The sequence below is a fragment of the Scyliorhinus canicula genome, chromosome 10, assembly GCF_902713615.1.
Source record: "Scyliorhinus canicula chromosome 10, sScyCan1.1, whole genome shotgun sequence".
Classification (NCBI taxonomy): Eukaryota; Metazoa; Chordata; class Chondrichthyes; order Carcharhiniformes; family Scyliorhinidae; genus Scyliorhinus; species Scyliorhinus canicula.
Window position 1 is genome coordinate 86479020 of NC_052155.1, and position 12331 is coordinate 86491350.

General features: G+C 41.3%; 1 protein-coding gene across 4 annotated transcripts in view; it reads right to left on the bottom strand.

Annotated features, from left to right (window-relative positions):
* Positions 1-12331, bottom strand: part of prkdc (protein kinase, DNA-activated, catalytic subunit) — a 277499-nt gene that overhangs the window by 217117 nt on the left and 48051 nt on the right. For all 4 annotated transcript variants that reach the window (XM_038809307.1, XM_038809305.1, XM_038809306.1 and 1 more), the window contains exons 16-22: positions 11209-11358; positions 9833-9948; positions 8669-8828; positions 7040-7126; positions 3748-3867; positions 1648-1801; positions 43-146 (exon numbers count right to left, since the gene is read on the bottom strand). In XM_038809307.1, the coding sequence (XP_038665235.1) occupies positions 43-146; positions 1648-1801; positions 3748-3867; positions 7040-7126; positions 8669-8828; positions 9833-9948; positions 11209-11358 (891 nt within the window). The remainder of the gene's footprint in view (positions 1-42; positions 147-1647; positions 1802-3747; positions 3868-7039; positions 7127-8668; positions 8829-9832; positions 9949-11208; positions 11359-12331) is intronic.

Sequence of the window (12331 nt, forward strand, 5' to 3'; positions counted from 1 at the left end):
GGCACATGCTAAAGAGACAACATTTCAAAGATAGTCACATACCATAGAGAGATCCCTTGCATTTTTCAGGCGACGTATAAGAACTTTGTTTCCTCCTTTACTTGAAGTATTGACGCTCATCATTTCCCAATTGTTTTCAATCTCATCTAATATGAAGTAATTTTTAAAAATGAATTTTCCATAATAAAAATACTTGGATTTTTTGAAAAACGATAATGCATGGTTGCCGAATTCTAAAACACAGCCAAGTCCAGCCATTTCTTCACATTAGTTGATGTCTTTGAGTATGTAGAAAATGCAGTTGTGTGCTGTGGTTCACCTGGTAGCACTTATGCCTCTAAGCCAGAAGATTAAAACCCCGCTCAAAGATTTGGGCAAACAATCCAGGCTGACATTCTAAGCACTGCATTGTTGAAAGTCTATCTTTCAGATGAGATGTGAAACATTTATCCTGTCTGGTTGACTCAAAAGATCTCACTGCACTATTCAAAGAAGAGTAGGGGAGTTCTCCTTGTGTCCAGGCCAATATATATCCTGCACTTAACACTCAAAAAAACTGATTACTTGGTTATTTCTTTTTTTTTTAATTTAGAGTACCCAATGAATTTTTCTAATTAAGGGGCAATTTAGCGTGTTCAATCCACCTACCTTGCACATCTTTGGGTTGTGGGAGTGAAACCCACGCAAACACGGGGAGAATGTGCAAACTCCACACGGACGGTGACCCAGAGCCGGGATCGAACCTGGGACTTCGGCGCCGTGAGACTGCAATGCTACCACTGTGCCACCCTTACTTGGTTATTTCTTAAATTCCTGTTTGGGTGAGCTTTCTGTGCATAAATTGGCTGCCTTGTTTCCTATGTTACACATGCGCCTTCACTGCAAAAGTACACTGACTGTAAAACAAATCGGAAGTCCAGAGGTCCCAAAATATATTTTTAGATAGCTTGACAAATATAATTTACATTTAGCATTCGCAAGTACAGCTGGGAATTAGTCCAGTTAAATCTTGGTAATATGCCCTTTGAATTGCACTGCACCATTAAATAGCATTTTAAATAATCTTTGAATATTGGTTTCACATTTCCAAAACTCTCACTTCACATGTCACATTTTCTCAGAATCTTGGTGTTCTGAAATTCTTTAATTCCCTCCCTCTTTGTTAAATTGGCAAGCTTTTAAATGCCAAACATGGATGTCAGCTAATTGTGATTTCTGGATTTTAGCTAATTTAGCTAATTTCTGGATGCCAGCTATTTGTGATTTTCTATTTCTCTTTTGAAGTGTGTTTCACATCAAGTCTTAGCACATCATTTAGGCTTCTGAATAAGAGGGCTTTGCTGAGCACCTGACTATTATAAATTCTCCAGCTGTCTGATGGTCATTTGTTTGAAAAGTCCAGTTATTATCATACATTTCAACCAATAGGCCAGGGTATAATCCAACAGCTCTGCTTCCATCAATTGAGTCATCACAGTAATGTGCACCCATGTGTAGAGTGAAAAAGTCTGAACACTGTAACATTCTCACACACAGCCGTTCATCCAGGTCTTTTACATTCCCACTGAACAACTTTATTTAATAGATGAAAAGAAAACTGTTAACTGAATAGGGTGCTCAGAACAAAGAGAAATTGAAGATTCTTACTTGAAGCTGTTTTCAAGTAGCCATCCAGATGTGGTAAAATGTCTTTGTAATAAGGCTCAATTGCATGCTTGGATATATGAATTGACCAATGCTCCAGAGCATCCAATCCAACATCAGCAAGTGGTATATGGCTGAGGCCAAGTTTAAATGCAGTCTGATTTTGGAGAGAAAGTAATCACAAAATAATTTGACTTTATAGTAAATTCATCCCAGCGTAGCTGTGTCAGCTCTGTTGGAGTCCATAAAATCCCAACAGTGCAGGAGGCCATTCAGCCCATCGAGTCTGCACCAACCCTCTGAAAGAGCACCCGCCCTATTGGCATAACCGCACATCTTTTGCATGGCCAATCCACCTAACTTGCACATCAACCACTGAATCACATATCCCTGCCCTTTCCATGTACCCCTTTTTAAAATAAATTTAGAGTGCCCAATGCAATTTTTTATTCCAGTTAAGGGGCAATTTAGTGTGGCCAATTCATCTATCTTGGACATCAGTTTGGGTTTGTGGGGGTGGGACCCATGCAGACACAGGGAGAATGTGCAAACACCACATGGACACTGAACCCGGGCCCTCGGCGCTGTGTCCATGTACCCTTTTAATTTTATCTTTCTTAAACGTTCATCCAATTTGTAAAAAATGTAATTTTCACTACTATTGCAGATGGAGCATTCCATTCCAAACAACTCTCCGTATAAAAGCACAGAATTCTCCTCAGTTCTCACATACCCCTTCAGGTAATAATCCTCGATTTCCATCCTCCAGCTGCTGACAATAAGTTTAACTCCTATTTACCCTAATTCAGCTGTGGCTGATGCAAATTTGAAGATAGATTAGATATGCACGAGGGAGAAAGGAACCAGATGTATTATTAGAATTTGATGACGTTATCGCTTCTCGGCCTTTTGGCCAAGATGAGCGGGGGGTCAGGTGTGATGTCTGGATCTGGTGTGCCTCTCTTGTGGGGACCATGGATTGGATTCAATTTGAATTGTTTCTTGGAGCAGGCAAGGAGATGGATTGGGGGTTTGCCCCTGTCCACACTCTGGCTTTGTAACTCTGTTAAAGTAATTTTAAAAAAGAATTTTATGACGTTAGGTGGAAGGAGGCACATGTGGAGCATAAGGAATGGCATAAATCTGTTGGGCCAAATGGCCTGTTTCTGTACTATAAAGTCTGTGAAATGTAAACCTGGAAGAAATAAGGGGAAATTTTAACACCCAAATGTGTAAGAGTTTGGTTTCAGAGGAAAGTAACAATCTTTTTTTTAAATCTCAAACTTGAACACAACCTGTCTCCAACCAATCCACTTCTGGTTTTAACACTGGCGTGCAGCGGTGTAAGGAAAACCGATACTCCGAGGTGGCGGGTTAAATATCTTAATCAGGCTGCGTGTCTCAGATTTTGCTTCTCAGGTTCACTGGCAGTCTGCCTGGACTTCAGGAAATCTGACAACTAACTGGCATGGAACAAGTAAATCCCTTAAAACACTACTTGTGGACCAACACTGCTGTAGAACACCACCACCTGGAAGATCTCCTCCAAGTCACTCACCATCCTGACTTGGAACTCTATCGCCGTACCTTCACTGTCACTGGGTCAAAATCCTGGAACACCCTCCTTAATAGCACAATGGACATACCTACACCACATGGACTGCAACAGTTCAAGGCAGCAGCCGCCCCCATCACCTCCTCAAGGACAATTAGGGATGTGTAACAAATGCTCACTTAGTCAGCGAACCACAAATGCTGTAAAAATTAATTAAACAAAAGATGGAGCAAGAAATGCTCTCCAGACCCTCAGCCATCCTTCCCAGTCATAAGACACTTTCTCCCACCCAATGTTGGCTACAGCCAGCAATCCCACAACCCCCCAATCCATGCAGAAACATGTAGATACATTACAGAAATAGAAACAGATATTGATCAAAATGAAATATTGAAAACCAAACCTCATCAACAAATCTTTTTCTTTTTACAGATGCAGAGCACTTTATTTTAAACAGCCAAAAGCCAACTCCATAATATAAACTAAAGCCGAGATTGGTCTGGAAAGTATTATTTCAAAACAAGATTTAACTTGGTTTCTATACTAACCTGCAACGCCGGAATAAAAGTCTTGATATCAAGTGCAATTATGTCATGCGGTAGAGAGAGCACAAACGTCAGGCAGGAAGCCAGTAACTCATCCTTGTACTGTTTCATTCTGATCGCTACCTATAATAAATAACATGACAAAGTGCAAGATCTAAATCATGGTCCAAATCTTCAAATATGGAGAGAGACCTCCGACTTAACTTGCATCATCGGTGTTGTGCATCGGGGCCCTGGGGAAGCCCCAACATTCAAATCTGCAGTACTTATATGGGAAGTTTAAACTTCCAATTGCCAGTTTAAACTTGCCCGGATTGCTCAGTGATTCCTACGACAGTGGGATCAGATGGCCATAACCGTGTAGGTGTGGCCAGAATTAGGTTTTCACACAGATACACTTTTCACAGCAGGTAAAAAAAACAGTACATCTCAACTGCCGTGTCAAAGCGCAAGGGCAGCCCATAACATTGTTTAGAGCTCACCGCCCCCACCCAGCAACGTTCACCTCTCTCCTGACAATGTTCACAACCCTCTTGTCAATGTTCACCCCCTTCGGCATCATTCACCACCTTCTTCCTTGCATCATTCAGCATTAACCTTCAGACAAACATCAGAGACATGTTATCGCTTTTTCAAAAAGCTTTTATTCCCCTTCCTGGAACTAAACAAAGTCTCTCGAGATCCCGAAAGAATAATTCTGGCCATCGGAGATGCTGTGCCTCCAGGGACAAAAGGAACCCTGACTCCTACTAAATGCCTCAAGATTCCAGACGTGTGAAATACACCCTTTGTCCAACACCCAGCAGAAGTGACCCAGGAGGTCACATGAACTCCCCAGGCGATAAAACCTGGAATATTGCCAAGTGGAACTGAACTCACACAGTCACTGTTTGACCTCAGTAAAGGAAGCAGGACCCCTGGTCAGCAGCCGGTTTCGGTCTACCAATTTTACCATCGAGCAGGTAACAGTGGAAATAAATCTGTCCTTCATCTGCGCCGTGAAAGACTGAAACATTGGAACTTGTTTATTTGTGCCTTCAAAACTAAAATATCTCTACATGCCTACTCCCTTTGTGGGAGTCCTCACTGGAACAATCAGCCTAAGGAAGGTGCCACTGGACCTTTGATTCTGGACTCCAAGCTCACGTGAAACCACAACTCTTATTTTTACCATGGTCACGATGCGTGTGTGTGTGGTGTGTTCCCCCCACCCCCTACAGAAATGCTCACTGCCCCAATCCCACCCCCACCTGGAAATGTTCACCACCCCCCATTGGTGAACACTGTTAGTAGGTAAGGCTGTGCAGTTTCAGAAGCTGACAGCTCCATTTAAAATAATGTAAGTGAACAAACTGAAGAGAGACCTTAAGAGGTGCATCTACAGTTCAGGATGAGAAAGGGGGCATGGCTGCGCTAGAATTGCACTCAGAAATCGGCCTCATGATGCCACTTGTCCTGCATCCCTGCTGGAGCCAGCATCAAAAGGTGCAATGGCTCCAGCATGAAATGGTATGTGGGCAGATTAAATCACAGTCAGCATTGGATGCCCCCTGACCGGAAAATCTGGGCCCATTATGCAATTAATCCTTAAGCATTCTATCAAGTTAAAAATATAAACTTTAACAGTTAGGAAAGTTTTTTAAAAATAAATTTAGAGTACCCAGTTGATTTTTTCCAATTAAGGGGCAATTTTAGCATGGCCAATCCACCTACCCTGCACATCTTTTGGGTTGTGGGGGCTCAAACACGGTGAGAATGTGCAAACTCCACACGGACAGTGACCCAGAGCCGGGATCAAACCTGGGACGTCGGCACCGTGAGGCAGCAGTGCTAACCACTGCACCACCGTGCTGTCCCAAACCGTTAGGAAAGGTTTGCAGAGACACAAAATATCTTCATAAAATGTATCAAGATGACAAACTTGGTCTGAAAAATACTAGCAATCAACTAGCATTCCACTTGCTCTTATTTAGTTAAATTCCCAGTCAGTGTTTAGAGTTTTAACCAACTTTGCCCAACATTGAAAAAAACATTGAATATCACTCATAACATTTGGGGAAATCCAATAAAGCCAGACTCAAGTAATGCAACAATTTCACATGTTTCTTAAACAAAACGTCAAAAGTATAATTCCTGGAAGACAGGAAATGTGGCTACCAAACAAGGGTATGTGAAATTTTCTTATTTTATAAGCAATTCAGAGATTTGCTATAGTTGCTACAATGAACAAGGCTATTCGGTCCATCGAGTGTGCACCGACCCTCTGAAAGAGCACCCTACCTAGGCCTACTCCCCGCCCCTATACCCGCAACCCCACCTAACCTGCACATCTTTGGACTGTGGGAGGAAACCGGAGCAACCCGGAGGAAACCATGCAGTCACGGGGAGAAATTGTAAACTCCACACAGTCAGTCACCCATTGCCGGAATTGAACCCTGTCCCTGGTACTGTGAGGGAGCAGTGCTAACCACTGTACCACTGTGCCGGCTGACAAATTCATCTTTCCATCACTTTGGTGGCTGACTTAATTCTCCCAAATGCTAATAACCCTCAAAATATTGTTGTTGGTGGGTCAGGCAATCTTGCTTTAAGGATGTACAACACTGAAAAGAAAATAGCATTTGGGTCTGCAATCTATTGTTTTGAACAGGCAACTTACAATCTGTACCAAATAGCGTGAAATTCCTTAAAGAGGCAAACTTCTCTAGGGCAGCATGGTGGCGCAGCGGTTAGCACTGCTGACTCACGGTGCCAAGGAACCGGGTTCGATCCCGGCCCCGGTTCACTGTCTGTGGGGAATTTGTACATTCTCCCTGTGTTTGCGCGGGTCTCACGCCCATAACCCAAAGATGTGCAGGGTAGGTTGATTGGGCAGAATAAATTGCCCCTTATTGGAATAAAAAAAGAATTGGGCACTTTAAATTTTAAGGAAAATTTTTAAAAGAGGCAAACTTCTGCCTTACTTACAACACAGTTGTACAGGGTCAAATGAGTTAACAACTTAGCCGGAAAAGCGCTGAACACAAGAGCTACTAATAATTTATGCTCAATTTTTCACTGCCATTTTTTCCAGCTGTATTAATGCAAATACAATATGCTCTTAATTTGAAATTGCTTAACTCAAATTGTTTAATCATTTAGCATTTTTAAGGATAAAATTCCCACTTTGCTGCATTATTCGCTAATTTAGATTACTTTTAGTGCAAAATATTTTTCAATTATCAGTGGTAAACTTGTATTCAACATTTATTTTTCCAGGTCAAAAATATTCAACAGCATTTGAGATTATTCTCACCTCCTTTCCAAACTTCCCAAATAATGCAAAGCAGGCAAACTTGTCTGGGCTCTTCGGACACTGTTTTCGAGTTTTTGCGCCAACACCCTGGCAAAACACAATTTGCCCCTTGTCGTCAGATATTCAAGCAATAGAGAAAAACAGCAGAAGACACATCAATAGGCTCGTTTTGCTCTTAGTGAACACACAACTATGATCAGAGCATGTGAGTCATGGGAGTAATGGCAGAATGGTTAACAAACTGGCTTCAAAACGAAGAGGAGAGATTAGGGGCGAAGTATGGCTACTCAGTGTACCAACAGGCATTCTACAGGGATTGAAGCTGTTACCACTGTTTTTCACAATTTATATGAATGATCTGGACTCTGGAATTGGAAGTACTGTTTTAAAATTTGCAGATGACACCAAATTTGAAGCTTTAGCTGATACAAAGGAAGAAAGTGACAAAATAATGGACAGCATTAAGAAATTTGCGAAATGCACATGTAATTGGCAAACTAATTCTGGAATAAATAGGTCTAAAGTAGTATATTTTGGTAGGAAGAATAAGATAGCAGCATACTTCTTGATAAATAAGAGCCTGAATGGGGTAAAGGAGAAAAGGGAATTAAGGATGCAGATACACAAATCACTAAAGGTAGTGATGCAGGTTAATAAGGCCATAAAAGAGTAAACCAAATGTTGATGTTTAATTTATTTTTGAAAAATAAATTTAGAGTACCCAATATTTTTATCCAAATAGGGGCAATCTAGCATGGCCAATCTACCTACTCTGTGCATCTTTGGGCTGTGGGGGCGAAACCCACACAGACACTGGGAGAATTTGCAAACTCCACACGGACAGTGACCCGGGCGGGAATCACACCTGGGTCGTCTGTGCTGTGAGGCAGCAGTACTAACCACTGCGCCACCGTTCCGCCCAAGTCAAATGTTGATGTTCAATTCAAAAGTTGATGTTTATGTCTAGAGGGGAAAAAATTGGTAAGTAGAAATGTTACATTAAGCTTATACTAAACCTTAGTTGGTTGCCATACTATTGAAATGAATACAGAGGTACCAGAGTAGGTGCATACTGACAAGGATGACATCATTGGAGAGGATATATTTATCACAAAAGATCGAACAGGCTGAGGCTCTTTTCCCTAGGGGTGAACCAATAGAGGTCTTTAAAATACTGAAAGGATTTGATAGGGAAATGTAAAAGAAAATAAAGATCAAAAATATAATATAGTCACCAATAAGAATTTCAGGAAAAATGTCTTTATCCAATGAGTAATACAAAGATTGCTGCACACTTGGATATAACAGATTTTATTAAAGTTGGAAGAATGTTAATAATTTACAAAAATAGGTCATTTGATAAAATTCACCTTGGCAGCTTTGGAGCTAAAAGCGACTTAACTGAGGGTTTACCCATAGCTTTGGAGGATGAGAGCTAAAATGAGGCCTTCTCCCAAGAAGAGGGATAGTCGCACTAGATTGTTCTAACATACGATGCAGCAACTAGCTCAAATGTGACCTTGGCCGGGGTTTCTCAGCAAGCTGCACACTTCCGCCCTCTCAGACAAGTATTTCATGCAAAATAGCAGACAGAGAAGGAAGAAAAGAAAATGTATACCATTTCTTTACCTCAAAATAGTTAATTTTTTGGGCTATTTTCATTGTAACCGACAGAAGCTTGTAGAATCCGCTGACCAGTGGAAATTGTGTCGATCGTAGAATGAGCTCGTGTCCAAATCTATACACCCACTGTTCAAAGAAGTCTGTGTGTTTTTCTAACAACAATTCCCTGATTTATGAAACAATTTTTGTTGATGAAAAACAGAAAAAAGTTCAAGTATTGCAAGGCAGTAATGCAAATAATATTCTCAAGAGGTTTGGCTTGGACATAATTGTGCATCTGTGCTCGGAAGCTAACTCATTGATAAATTCACTATAAAGCATTTAAATTTTGAACATGTTTCACATGGTAGATATACATTGCCAACGATGTGTTTTACATAACATATATCGCACCACCCTAATCACCAATCAAGTGCGATGTGAAGTCCGATCATGACATACACACTGTTGTGCAATCAAACTCTACTGTTTGCAAACCCATTTCCAAATTATGGTTCAGAGGCAAGCAGTCCTGTTTTTTCTTAATATAAATTTAGAGTACCCAATTCATTTTTTCCAATTAAGGGGCAATTTAACACGGCCAATCCACCTGCACATCTTTTGGGTTGTGGGGGTGAAACCCATGCAAACACGGGGAGAATGTGCAAACTCCACACGGACAGTGACCTAGAGCCAGGATCGAACCTGGGACCTCGCCGCCATGAGGCAACAGGGCTAACCCACTGCGCCACCGTGCTGCCATAGAGGCAAGCAGTCCTGATGGTCAAATTCTCAAGTCATATTCAAACTTAAAAGTTACGATTTTTAATTCTTTGAACAACGTGGACCTACTATACTTTGCCCAGAGCTAGGAAGGACTATATTTGTTTTTATGGGAGCACACCAGACCAGTCAGAGCCAAAACCAATCAGAAAGATAGGCACAATGTACAGTATCAAGTCCCCACTAGCACTAAGTGTCTATCACCTGATTTTTAAATATATTCATTATTTAAATGCCTTATTCCGGAGTTGTGACTTAAAAGGGCCAATGTACAATTGCAATTAAGTCAGTCCACAGCTACAAAGAAAGAAACTGTAGGTTGTGATAACGTATCAGACAGTATTTTTATTTTAAAATTATTAAACTGAATTATATACTACAATTTCATGAAGTAGTCTGCACACTTACCCACAGAATTCTACTAAATTGAATAAGGCAGTAAAATCTTTTGGTTTAGTTGGCTGTAGATTTGCTGCCGGATCAGATGTAGGGATTACAATACTGCTGTTGATATCACCTGAGCCCTGCAAAGCAAACAGGGAAATTCACTTCATAGCACATCCTTTAATAAATTATTTTTGCTCTGAGCTGGTTTCTGCAGCTAAACATCACACCATCTCATGATTTTTAAATAGGCAATTGTTAATCAGATTAAAATTCAGTTTTATGCATTACACTTTTTTCTTTCACGGGGTGTGTCACTAGCTAGGCCAGCATTCATTGCCCATCCCTAATTGCTCTTGAGAAGATGCTGGTGAGCCACCTTCTTGATCCGCTGCAGTCCATGTGGTGTAGGTACTCCCACAGTCATGTTTAGGAGGGAGTTTCAGAATTTTGATCTTGTGGCAGTGAAGGAACAGTGATACAGTTCCAAGTCAGCATGGCTTCTGGCTTGGAGAGGAACTTTACAGGTGGTGGTGTTCCCATACATCTACTTCCCTTGGCCTTTGAGGTGGAAGAGATCACAGGTTTGGAAGGTGCTGTTGAAGGAGCCTTGGCCATCCTCCTTTGTGCCAGGGATGACTCCAACCAGTGAAGAGTCTCCCTCTCTTCCCCCCCCCCCCCCCCCCCCCCCCCCGCCCCCCAACCGATTCCCACGGACTCCAGTTTTGCTAGGGTCCCTTGATGCCACATGTAGTCAAGTACTGCCTTGATGTCGATGGCAAAGAACCTCAACTCACTTCTTTTGCAATGTTTGGACCAAGGCTGCAATGAGGTTGGAAACTGAATAACCCTGGTGGAACTGAACCATCAGTGAGTAGGTTATTGCTGAGTAAGCGCCACTTGATATCATTGCTGACGACATCTCCCATCACTTTGCTGATGATCAAGAGTAGACTGATGGGGCACTAATTGAGCAAGTTGGATTTGTCCTGCTTTTAGTGGACAGGAGATACCTGGGCAATTTCCCACATTACCGGGTAGATATCAATGCTGCCATTATACAGAAACAGCTTGGGACGTGGTGCAGTAACATTTATTGCCCATTCCGAATTACCTTCAAGAGATATTAAAATTTAACTGGCACTGAGGCCAGTAAATTTCAATTAAACAGATAGCTCGAGCTGCAAGAAGTTCAGTATGCTATTCCTGCATCAATGTAAGAAGGTCCTGGCCTCGGTGTACTGTAAACATGTCCAACTTTAAAGTACACAATGGCAATCCAAAATTAACACTAATCTTTAAAGTTCTTCTGTGAGACAGCAACTTTGTAAATAAAGAGAGTCTGGCAATATACGAGATTCCATTTCCACTGATCAAATGTAAAGGAAAAAATGTCATACCCCTTCTTCACTCTGACTTTGTCTGTCCACTGTCAGATCCAACTTTTCAATGATCTTGAGCACCGATTTAATAAACTCATCATACAGCAGCTGATTTAAAGATTTCAGGGGTGAATCAAACATCTGGAATGTCTCAACCAATCCGAATTCCTTAAAATATAAAACATTAATATTGTCAGATTATTATCCCGAAATGCCAGGTCCTGGTCCATTGTGCACTCACTGCCTTATATGCTTCACAAGTTCAATCATGACGATTTAAAAGAAATTGGTTATATGTTTTAATTTTAAAACCATTTTACCTTTAATTGTGATGGGGGGGAAAAACTGCAGTTTTGTTGTGATTCCTTTTATTTGTGCCTAACCGAACAGCTGAAACTATCATACAGGACACCGAGATTAAAAACAGTAGATGAGAAGACAAGATAAACGCACAATGATTATATGATTTTGAAGCTTTTTAGAACTGTCTTTAAAAGCATAGGGTTTTCTCGGAAAATGTGAGCAGGGTGCAAGAAGAAATGAAGATGTGCTGTTACGTAATTTGGGCATTCGGAATTCTCCTCCAGTGTACCCGAACAGGCACCAGAATGTGGCGACTAGGGGATTTTCACAGTAACTTCATTGCAGTGTTAACGTAATCCTACTTGTGACAATAAAGATTATTATTAAATTAGTATTTAAATTGTTTCTCTCATTTCTCACAAGCTTCAAGTACTCAATGACAAGTGGCACTGCTAAAATAAAGACAAGGAAGACTGGAGTTAAAAAGGGAAAGTTTAAGATTCAAATAACAGACAGATCCCCTCTGCTCTGTGCCTTGTTCAGGATTGAAAGAGGTGCAAGAACAGATTCATCAGAGAAGCCATATCCAAGTATTGAACAGAGTTAGGTTTTATAGACAGCTGGGGCTGGGAAGGGTTGGGGCAAAGAGTGTGTTCCTCACAAAAGCAACAACCAAGTTCCCTGGAGGCACTTTAGTAAAGATGGGAATATGAGAAATGAGTGCTATATGGCTTTGGGGACCATTAATATTTGGGCGACACGGAAGCACAGTGGTTAGCACTTTTGCTTCGCAGCACCATGGACCCAGGTTCAATTCCCGGCTTGCATCACTGTCTGT